We start from the raw sequence: 12197 nt of genomic DNA, 5'->3' as shown, positions 1-12197 counted from the left end.
GCCTCTAACATAGAGGGCGTATTAGTCGGATTCAGGAGTTCCTCAAAGTGCTCCTTCCACCGCCCTATTACCTCCTCAGTTGAGGTCAACAGTGTCCCATCCTTACTGTACACAGCTTGGATGGTTCCCCTTCCCCTCCTGAGGTGGCGAACAGTTTTCCAGAAGCACTTTGGTGCCGACCGAAAGTCCTTCTCCATGTCTTCTCCAAACTTCTCCCACACCCGCTGCTTTGCCTCTTTCACGGCAGAGGCTGCAGCCCTTCGGGCCCTTCGGTACCCTGCAACTGCCTCCAGAGTCCTCCGGGATAACATATCCCGAAAGACTCCTTCTTCAGTCGGACGGCTTCCCTGACCACCGGTGTCCACCACGGTGTTCGTGGGTTACCGCCCCTTGAGGCACCTAAGACCCTAAGACCACAGCTCCTCGCCGCAGCTTCAGCAATGGAAACTTTGAACATTGTCCACTCGGGTTCAATGCCCCCAGCCTCCACAGGGATGCACGAAAAGCTCCGCCCGGAGGTGTGAGTTGAAAGTCTGTTGGACAGGGGCCTCCTCCAGACGTTCCCAATTTACCCGCACTACACGCTTTGGGCTTACCAGGTCAGTCCAGAGTCTTCCCCACCCTCTGACCCAACTCATCACCAGATGGTGATCGGTTGACAGCTCTGCCCCTCTCTTCACCCGAGTGTCCAAAACATACGGCCTCAGATCAGATGAAACGATTATGAAATCGATCATTGACCTTCGGCCTAGGGTGCTCTGGTACCAGGTACACTTATGAGCATCCCTATGTTCGAACATGGTGTTCGTTATAGACAATCCATGACTAGCACAGAAGTCCAACAACAAACACCCACTCTGGTTTAGATCAGGGAGGCCGTTCCTCCCAATCACGCCTCCAGGTGTCTCCATCATTGCCCACGTGTGCGTTGAAGTCCCCAGCAGAACAATGGAGTCCCCACTGGAGCCCCATGCAGGACTCCAGTCAAGGTCTCCAAGAAGGCCGAATACTCCGAACTCCTGTTTGGTGCATATGCACAAACAACAGTCAGAGTTTTCCCCCCACAACCCGCAGGCGTGGGGAGGCGACCCTCTCGTCCACCGGGTAAACTCCAACACAGCGGCGCCAGCCGGGGCTTGTGAGTATCCCCACACCCGCCCGGGCGCCTCACACCCTGGGCAACTCCGGAGAAAAAAAGAGTCCACCCCTATCCAGGAGTATGGTTCCAGAACCAAGACTGTGCGTGAGGTAAGCCCCACCAGATCTAACCGTAGCGCCCACCTCCCGCACCAGTTCCGGCTCCTTCCCCCACAGAGAGGTGACGCCCACGTCCCCAGAGCCAGCGTCTGCCACCCGGGTCTGGTCCGTCGAGGCCCCTGACCTTCACTGCCACCCATGTGGCATCGCACCCGACCCCAACGGTTCCTCCCACAGGTGGTGGGCCCATGGGATGGAGAGGGAGTTGCCACGTAGCTTGTTCGGGCTGTGCCCGGCCGGGCTCCGTGGCAAACCCGCCACCAGGCGCTTCGCCGACGAGCCCGCCGCCTGGGCCTGGCTCCAGACGGGGCCCCGGGCTTCCTCCGGGCAGGGTCACTCCATCTCTGCTTAGCTTTTGCATTCGGGTTTTTGAACCATTCTTTGTCTGGCCCCTCACCTGAGACCACTTTGCCTTGGGAGACCCTACCAGGAGCACAAAGCTCCAGACAACACAGCCCTCAGGTTCACAGAGACACACAAACCTCTCCACCACGATAAGGTGATGGTTCACGGAGATGTGATATCATTTCAAAATAGGGAGAACCGTGTATATTTTCAGACAGTCTCCTGGAAGACATCCCAAAGCGTGGAAGACTTTGAACAGACTTTGAAAAGACTAAAGTCTGACACCATCTCACATCTAAAGATAATCATCTCACATCTAACTTTAAAGACTGTCATAATATGTAAAGACTGGGGATCTTACAGGGTCACACATTGCAAGACTACAACTAGATACGTTTAGAAAAATTTCACCAAGCTAGCTAGCTACCGCTAGCGTTAGCTGGTAACTTAAAGTGATGGTTCGGAGTAATTTCACCCTAGGGTCCTTTGCACCATGACCTCGAGCCAAACACCCCCCCAGAAGCTTTTTCACCTGGGTCTAACATTGGGAGAGTAGGGCGTGACCCAGCAATCAACTGAATCCATTAGCCCCCGGGGCTAAGCTATTCAGCTGATAACGCTGGGTCCGCTAACCCCCATTGTTAGACCCAGCTGAAAAAACCTTCTGGGGGCGTGTTTGGCTCGAGGTCATGGTGCAAATGACCCTAGGGTGAAATTACTCCGAACCATCACTTTAAGGGAAAGTCAGTACCCGGAGGTCTGCGTTTATCCGCCGGTAAAACTCCCGTTGGATGACTCGCTTCAGAAGGGTTGAAAATCTGCACCTTTGCCTCTTTAGCGTTTAGCTAAGCGCGGCGCCATAGCAATAAAAAAACAACTTAGTTTTTTCATTGGTTGTTGACAATGTTCAGGTGATTTAACTTCACTACCAAGACTTCAAACTTACGATAATATCAAACACGTTTGATTTTGTCAGAACGTCAAGACGGGAAAAAGCCTGACTGGGACTGAGTTTTATGACCACCTTACACAAAACGATCGAGACGACGGGAGCGCGCCGACTCTAACAAGACTCTCAGGATTTCATTCCGATATCGGAAATTAGTCTGCAACAGTGGAATCGCTTGAAAAGTCGTTTCATTTAAGGTTGGCATTACACGTCTGACCAAGCTTTCAGTCGTTTTAAGTTGCCATGTCTGCATGCATTTTCATCAATGCTATCACACTGGATCCTGACACTCTTTTCTGACAGCTTTGTTGTTGCCTGGTTAAATGTTTACAACACACACACAACATACATAATCATTATTCATATTTTTATGTAACATTGGTAACATTTATTTCTACATTCAAGTCTGCTTTTAATTCACATTTTTATTTCATGCCACTTTTTATTTCCATGACAATGATGTTGTCGCCGCCCTCTCACCTTTCAGCCAATCTCAGGCCCCAGACAAAGCAAGGTTTAGCCAACCAGCACATGTAAGCTAGAGCAACAACAATGCTAAATTCTGAATCAACTATCTAACTGCTGCTGTAAAAAAAAACAGTACACAAACAAGAAACTAACGGCTAACTAGCTAGGCAGGGTTGTGAGCTTATAAAGAATAACATTGACATTGTTGTTGCCTTAGCTAGCAGCTAAGGCAACTGTTTTTTGTAGAAGTTGTAGAACCTGCTAACCAAGAGAGGAAGGAGGCATGTGATTGGCTGAAGAAGAGGGGATTGTTACTAATGAGAGAAACACTTTTATAAGTGGCATAATATAATATAAAAGACTTTTGAAAAAAGCATTTTTACATAAAAATGTCTATAATGAGGTCAAATGATATACAATTTAAAAAAAAGAAGTCATGAAAATAAATTATAAAATAACATTTCATAATGAATTGTTTTTTCAATCATTTCACAAATTGTTGGTTCATTTATATATTTTACTCAGTTTATTCATAGGATTATTTAATTCCCAGTGTCTTTTTATTTATTTGGTATTGAACCCTTTGGAGCTCCAATCTAAACATAGTTACTATCCATCTGTGGACACTATTCAGAAAACATATATACTATTAAAAAAAATATATATATTAATATATATATTTTATACTATAAAAAGTAGCTCAAGACCCACCTGTGTAGACTTAACTTTGTTTAACTTTTCCACTGTCCCATTTTGTCACTGTCTGCTATATTCATCTTTTATTGTGAAATACTTTGTGATGTTAGCTCTAGGGCGGAGCTTTCTAAATAAATATTTCCAGGGAGAGTGACGACACCAGCCGTGCACCGCTGCAGCTCTCAGACAATAAATACACTGTAGACTGCCGGGATTGAATCAAATAAACACACACAAAGCACATGGAAATTTCCAGATAAACGTACCAGCATCTTCTTTATTGCTCTTGTTTTTGTACTGTATACATTGATGTCAGGTGTTACACTGTTGTGGTTCCACAACAGCAGTCTTCTCTGTCTTTGTGGGGGGGCAGGACTTCAGGCTCTGCACTTTCTGTCTTTGTGGCCTTACATTCATTTGTATTGTTTTATAACCAGTGTTCAGGTAAACATTCATAAAACATTCAGTTTGGGCCATAATTGTTTTCAGAGTGTGTAATGACTACTTCATTCCATTATTACTAGCAACATTCGGCGTCAGTTTAACCAGGTTTAAGTATAAATTATAATTATTACTTGAAGCACAATTGAGAAAGAAAAGACAGCTCCGTGTTGACATTATCACTCACATTGTCTGCTGTTTACATCTATTAGATTGTGCAGTACTAAGTATTGGTTAAACTTGAACCTACTGTCCTTATTACAGTTGTGCACACACATGCTATAGACTGTATACATGGCGCATAGAGTTTAATAGAGCAAAAAAACAAACATCAAAATGGACATTTTAAGTGTGTTTACCGTTAACTTCACTTACTAATCAAGTGTTTAAAATCAGTGAATCACCACCTGAAGCACCTTAAGGGGTTGCAAGATGTTTATGTTTGGCAATATGATTAACAGGAAGAATACTTTTATGACACACAAAATTACCGTATGTATTTTTTGTTCACGTTAGCCTAACGTTTCTTTATTTTCCTGTGAGTTACTGGATCATTTTGGTTCTTCTGTGAGTATGTTAAGAGTTTTGTTGTCAAGCAGCTGAGTTCTAAATTGTATGTGCAGGCAGGGTATAACTAAAGGTGTGTTTGCATGGGTTGAAGACATTTTCATTTTTTTTTTAAAAGACCAGCTGGTCCTCGAATAGAAAAAAATTGCGTAAAGATTACTTTTTTCCAAGATCAATGCAATAACTAGATTCTTCTGCACCAATGCAACTTTCTTTTGTATAATTCATGTATACATTTTTAATAAAACTATGTACGTGACATTTTCATAAAATCAATAAACACTCCACTTTGAAAACAAATGGCCACGTCAGTTTACCTGGATAAATAAAGGTTCATTTGATAAAACACAACTCAATTCAATTTTATTTGTAGTATCAAATCATAAAAAGAGTTATCTCAAGACACTTTACAGATAGAGTAGGTCTAGACCACACTCTGTAATTTACAAAGACCCAACAATTCCAGTAATTCCCCCAAGAGCAAGCATTTAATGCAACAGTGGTGAGGGAAAAACTTCCTTTTAGGGAAAAATCTCAGACAGACCCAGGCTCTTGGTGGGCGGGTGTCTGACGGTGCAGGTAACTCAAACACACGCATTCAAGATAGCTCGTCCAGTTGCTCTAAAGTTGAAGGAAACGTTATGTTGGGTACGTTTTACAGCTTCCTCTCTTGTTTGACTAAGGTTGGAACAATTATGGCCGCACACACAGAGCTGAAACTCAACAATGTCCCATATTACACACACATATATACCCTATTACATAGAGCCATGGACAGTCTCCTTGTGTGCCCCCATTGACCCGACCACTTCCCACCCAGTTTTCTGTAACATGTTACTGGTTACTGGTTGCACGGCGTTCGTGGTTCGACTGATCGTGACTGTTTTCCCAAGATGGCGATTGCCTGTATACCCGAAAGTAATGTCTTTCCAAACTATCTTTTTAATAAACTGTCTGTACACTTACAAAGTTCTCAATGCTTCAGTTTACATGTAGGGACCCTCATTGTGCTACCGTTGAAGTGTGGCGCTATTTTGAGCCTTGTTAGTGGTGTAGAAATAGCAATTTATTTTTCCTCTACCAGTGCCCCGACAACTAGCATTAAGCTAATCAGCGGTTCGCACTAGCTTGTTTCAAGCTAGAGAAACATTTGATTACCATGAAAACATATCCCAGAGAACTGTCGACTAGGTATGCGTGTTATTAACCCCTTAATTTTGCACCGGAATTGTCCTTTAAGGCCTAGGCCTACATGGTGGCTATCACACAAATAGAAACGAAAGGTAAAATCAATGCTTGTTTGGGGGAATAAAAAAGAAAGAAGGACAATAACAGTTGCCTAAGTTTCAAATGTATTATTATCTATTTAAAGAAAAGAAAAAGGAAATAACCTTCTGAACCCGTGAAAACGAGAGAGCAGACCTGTGGTAAAAGAGGCAGTCAAAAAAGGAATTGTTGAAGTCAATATTAGGCTACCTTATCAAAATCAGAGGGAAAAAGCATAGTGTGGAGAAAGGTGAATCAGCAGTGGCAACAGCATTGGAAAAACGCAATGAACGAGAGACATTTACCGCCAATCATCTACAGTGGAGGTATGTATGTTCGGAAGTGGGGGAACAGTAACACTTTTTTATTATAGTATGTAGTAGTACTAGTAGTGGTGGTCAAGGAAGCAAAGTGTTATTCAAGAGCGAGTCGACTCGAAAGACTATGGCTGTAAGATGAATGGATAACGTGGCAGAGTAAAACCATAGACTGCATATTAATATTTAGAGTATATGAGTAAAACCAGAACTGTAAATGCTAGATCGGATCCGCTAGACGTGTCAACGTCAAAGGACGAACCTCGTGGCACGCCTTATTCTGTCTCTGATTGGCTTACCCTACCTAACCAATCCCCACTCCCCATGCCTAACTACGTAGGATCTACCAACTGCCATAACGTAATGCGTGCGTTTGTCGCACTGCATTATGGTTCTTGTAGTCCGTTTCTGATCATCCTCTATCCTGTATTGTCGTCGAGCTGTGCCTGTGCTGCACAATGATGTCTTCGGGCAGCACAGTGTTGCAGACAGCTGATTCTGGGAGCGGAGGTTTGTAATTTAGCTGAAACTTTGCAGTTAGACGCCAAACTCGTTACGTTTTTAGCCCATTATGCTTATCAGCATTAGCTACGTGACTAAGCTAGCCAGTTAGCTAGCTAGCATGCTAACCTGCTCGAGTTCTGTCGCTAGCTAGCTAAGTTCCTGGTATTCAGTTTTATAAAGTTTTCTTTCGTCCATTTTAGGAAACAAGAGGATACCGTGTTCGTTTTACGGCTGTAAGCGGGTGTACTCAGACATGACCGCTCTGGAAAGCCACATCAAGGACCATGACATCCCAGCTCAGTCTCTTCCAGGTAACGCTCCCAGTTCTGGAAGTAAATAAGATATTTCACCAGTCGTTGGGCTGTTGAATGAAACGCTAACAGCTCCATGGTAAATACATCAACATTTTGGAGAATGACAATTCTGTAGGCTCACCTTTCCCTCCGCGACTAATGTAGATACGTGACTCCCAATTTTTGTCCAAGGGAGAAGGGGTTGGCTGTATCTTTTAGAATACGTTACCTGTTTTTAAGTTCAATTCAATTTTATTTATAGTATCAAATCATAACATAGGTTATCTCGAGACACTTTACAGATAGAGTAGGTCTAGACCACACTCAATTTACAAAGCCCCAACAATTACAACAATTACAGTAAATCCCTCAAGAGCAAGCAGTGCGACAGTGGCGAGGAAAAACTCCCTCTTGGGAAGAAACCTCGGACAGACCCAGGCTCTTGGTAGGCGGTGTCTGACGGGCCGGTTGGGGGTGTGATGAACAGTGGCAATAGTAGTCACATTAATAATGGAACAGTGACTGGATGTAGCGGGAAGCAGCAGGGTTCAGCAGGACGCAGCATGACATTGCAGGGCACCGCTGAGCTCAGCAGGGAGTGCAGCAGGACCACGGCGACAGCTGGAACCAGGATCTTGGTGCCAACGTTCTCCAAGGAAATACGCTGGGGAAAAAACATAAGGACTCCGGGGAGTAAACTCCCCAGAAGCTAGGATTAGTCACAAGCATTTCTGGGACGGGATACACACAAATAGTAATAGTAATAGAAAGGGAGAGGAGAGAGCAGCTCAGTGTGTCAAAGGAAGGAAGTCCCCCGGCAGTCTAGAACTATAACAGCGTAACTATAACAGCGTAACTGAGAGAGACAGGTCATAAGGAGAGGTAGTTTTTTCGGGCTTAGAACTTTCCCCCTGCCGGATCGGGCTTGGCTGGCCTGCCTCCCTCTACTTTGTTATGTATTATTAATCTAACAATTATGAAGAGAAGCAGGTGGGCCAGTTAGGTGAACACCGCAACTCCTCACTCCCTAACTATAAGCTTTATCAAATAGAAGAGTTTTAAGTTCATTCTTATAAGCGATTACAGTTTCTGCCCCCCGAACCCAGATCGGGAGCTGGTTCCACAGGAGAGGAGCCTGATAACTGAACGCTCTTGCTCCCATTCTACTTTTAGAGACTCTAGGTACCAGTAACTCTGCATTCTGGGAGCGCAGTGCTCTAGTGGGACAATAGGGTATTAGGAGCTCTTCTAGATATGATGGTGCTAGACTATTTAGAGCTTTGTAGGTCAATAGAAGGATTTTAAACTCAATCCTGGATTCAACAGGAAGCCAGTGCAGAGAAGCTAATACAGGAGAAATATGATCTCTTCTCTTAGTTCTTGTGAGAACACGCGCTGCAGCATTCTGGATCAGCTGGAGAGTCTTAAGGGACTTATTTGAGCAACCTGACAAAAGGGAATTACAATAGTCCAGCCTGGACGTAACAAATGCATGGACTAGTTTTTCAGCGTCGTTTTGAGACAGGATATTCCTAATTTTGGCAATGTTACGAAGATGAAAAAAGGCTGTTCTTGAGGTTTGTTTTAGATTGGCATTAAATGATATATCCTGATCAAAAATGACTCCTAAAGTTAAGTGACTGTAAAGTAAAATACTAACGCTAAACGCTGTGTCCTGTCCTTTAGGAAAGGTCTTGCTGTGCTCCACTGTCGGATGCAGTGGTTCCTTCCCCAACATGCAGAAACTGATGGAACATATGAGGCATCATCACAAACCCAACATATTCTTTCTGTGAGTATTTTACTGTTCTTGCACTCTCCGCTGAGATACAGTGTATTCATTAGTAAAAACATGTGTTGTACTGTGTATTTATTTGTAAAATGTGTCACACTGTGTATTTAGTTGTAAAAAAAATGTTTTGAGTAATATAGAGCTGCAAATATGAACCAATTAGTAATCTATTACATTAATACCAACCTATTTCCATAATCAATTAATCTTTTTGATTCCTGAAAAGCACAAATTCAGCTTGTTAATTTTTTTAATATTTTCTCGTTTCTGCACTCCTCTGTGACAGTAAACTGAATATCTTTGAAATGTGGACATAATGTCTGGGTAAAAAATAATAGAACAGCTAGAGTAGTCTGGTAACACAGAAAATGACATCACTTTACTGTAATGCAGCCTTTAACACCAGGAAAAGACAACACTTAAGCCAAGACGATATCTAGTCTCATCACAATATCGATATAATATCGATATATTGCCAAGCCCTAACTCATATTGATGTTAAAATAAACTCATAAAGTGAAATTTTCATCCCATTGGACCTTTAATATTCAGTTGGTTGTCATATACAATTTCACCGCTAGATGGGAGAAATTCTTACACAATGTAGCTTTAAGAGAAAATGACAGATTAATCAACAATAAAAATAATAGTTAGTTGCAGCCCTAGTAAAAATATGTTGTGCTGTGTATTTATTAGTAAAAATGTGTCATACTGTGTATTCAGTCGTAAAAAAGTTTTTGAGTAATGTAATGGTGCTTCCTTCCGTGTAGGTGTGAAAACTGTCGCACAAAGTTGCGATCCTACCGAGGCCTCCTGACTCACCTGCACACCTGTTCCAAAGTGTCGCGGGGCAAAACAAAGGCGACTGAACCGACGCCCCCCCTGCCTGCTGCGACCAACCCCAACGCGCCCTTCGCTGCCGTGGACCAGAAGCCCCCGCTGCTGGACTCCGTGTCCACACCCCAGCAACTACCCGCTCAAACCCCAAACCCGGACTCTTCCTTCCCCGCTGCTGATCTGAAGCCGGACCCTGCTGCGCACGTTCTTCTCGGCCCCACCTTCCTGTCTAACCCGGAGACCTCCCCGCCCCCGCAGCTAACAGAGGCCGAGCCACAGCCTCCGATCAAGAACGAGCCCTCTGATCTGCCTGTATTCTTCAACCTGGACGGCCCAGCAGCAGCTCCTGACTCACCTGATGCCCAGGGCCAGCACCCGACACAGACCAGGTCTCCGGAGCCCGTCCATCCTGCTTCAGAACCAGCTCCTCGCTCCCCACCTGGGGCCACCGTTGTCTGGAAGAAGGGTCAAGGTGAGCCTTTCCTCACACTGAAGGCCCATTTGTCTTCTGCGGGTTTCACGCGGAGCCTTCGCTGTATCCTACTTAAGTGGCCTGAGGTTTATACTTGTGCATTTGTGTCTGCAATGCTTCAGTGTATCTCTTTAAGAGATTAGCTATATGTGTGTGTGGAGTGATGGGATTGCTCCGGAGCGAGTACTGACTCTGGCAATGGAGACGGAGAAACCAAGTGTCTCCCCTGTGCTTTTCTGAACACGGCTATCAGAGGCCAAACAGAGACGTCGCTGTTACACTTAGGATTGCGGGTAGTGTAGTATTTCTCCATAAGATTGCGAATAAAACATGATTTTCTTAAAGTGCTCATATTATGCTTTTTGGCTTTTCCCCTTTCCTTTATTGTGTTATGTATCTTTTTGTGCACGTTATAGGTTCGCCAAAATGCAACCTAAGGTCTTTTTGTGAATGTACACGAGTCAAACTTTCGTTTTAAAAGCATATTTCGGACGGAAGCACCACTTTTAAGGGCGTTTTCACACATGAAAGTCCGAACCAAGGTTCATGTTTTTGTTACATTGTATACATTTAATCCGGTAAGTTGTGGTTTCACACTGCAGTTTTGCAAGCGCACTAAAGATCTATACGTGACAAACCTACGTCCTGCCGTCATCACATACGTGAGCTACGTCTCCAGTTACTTCTAACTGATTGGTTTGTTGAAGGGCTTCCTCGTCCTCTCATATCCTCTCTCTGTGTCGGAGTTTTTCCAACTAACTGCTGCTCTCCCCCTACTGACTGCTGCTCTCCCCCTACTGACTGCTGCTCTCCCCCTACTGACTGCTGCTCTCCCCCTACTGACTGCTGCTCTCCCCCAACTGACTGCTGCTCTCCCCCTACTGACTGCTGCTCTCCCCCAACTGATTGCTGCTCTCCCCCAACTGACTGCTGCTCTCCCCCAACTGACTGCTGCTCTCCCCCAACTGACTGCTGCTCTCCCCCAACTGACTGCTGCTCTCCCCCAACTGACTGCTGCTCTCCCCCAACTGACTGCTGCTCTCCCCTACTGACTGCTGCTCTCCCCCCCCTACTGACTGCTGCTCTCCCCCCCCTGACTGCTGCTCTCCCCCTACTGACTGCTGCTCTCCCCCTACTGACTGCTGCTCTCCCCCTACTGCCGCGGCCCTTTTTGTTTTGTTGTGATGTTGAGAATAAAGACACGGGACTTTCTTTCTGGAGCATTTATTCAGTGACAAACTGAAACCTACGCTGTACATTTACCACTTAACAAATAAACTGCTGATGTATTCTCTGCTCTGATAGCCGACAGCTGTCTTCTCTGAACGCATTCACCGTCACTCTCTCTCACTAAGCACCTTAAAGGAGCTTCCCCGGTCTTGTAACACAAGGAGAACCTGCCAGAGCTTCTTGTATTTGGTCCAAAAGTCCGAACCATCCAAAAAATGCTTTCACGCTATAAACGAACCGGACCATGGTCCGGACCGAGACCACCTCTTTTCATCGGACCAAAATTTGGTCTTTTGATCTGGACCGCGGTCCGGGGGAGGTTTCACACCTGTAATTTTGGTTCGGATCAAACTAAAAAGTCTGAAAGTCCGGACCAAACGAGGTATGTGTGAAAACGCCCTAAGGTTAATTGTATTTTCGTTTTTTGGTCAAATGGCCTTTTGAATGGGAGTGCTAAGGGCACTTTTATGCCAGCCTCAAAATAGCTATTTTTAAAACACTAAGAAGGCTTGACACAACATGAAACGTTGCTCGAAGTATCACCAGGGGCTCTACACCTTAACGAAAACATTGACAATATTGTGTACCCAGAGTTTACTAAAAGGTTTTGAACAACTCACCGTAGCTCTTGTTTCCAGCCGCTAACACCTCAGCAGTCAAAACGAGTCAGTATCAGAATGCAAATGAACGGACTCCATATGAGGCTCCTTTTTCAACTACAAGGTCAATATTGTTTATCACTAATGATAAATCAACAAATAAT

At 44.6% G+C, this 12197-nt stretch overlaps 1 protein-coding gene across 1 annotated transcript in view; it reads left to right on the top strand.

Annotated features, from left to right (window-relative positions):
* The first annotated feature begins 6645 nt into the window (after nucleotides 1-6645).
* The window catches only part of znf414 (zinc finger protein 414), a 6992-nt gene continuing 1440 nt past the window's right edge, over nucleotides 6646-12197 (top strand). Inside the window, exons 1-4 of the mRNA XM_028580631.1 lie at nucleotides 6646-6816; nucleotides 7011-7121; nucleotides 8790-8895; nucleotides 9666-10204. Of these exons, the coding sequence (XP_028436432.1) occupies nucleotides 6765-6816; nucleotides 7011-7121; nucleotides 8790-8895; nucleotides 9666-10204 (808 nt within the window). The 5' untranslated portion in view covers nucleotides 6646-6764. The remainder of the gene's footprint in view (nucleotides 6817-7010; nucleotides 7122-8789; nucleotides 8896-9665; nucleotides 10205-12197) is intronic.

The sequence above is a fragment of the Perca flavescens genome, chromosome 1 (genome assembly GCF_004354835.1).
Source record: "Perca flavescens isolate YP-PL-M2 chromosome 1, PFLA_1.0, whole genome shotgun sequence".
Taxonomy (NCBI): Eukaryota; Metazoa; Chordata; class Actinopteri; order Perciformes; family Percidae; genus Perca; species Perca flavescens.
Note: the sequence above shows the minus strand (reverse complement) of the source record. Positions and strands in the feature narration are given on the sequence as shown.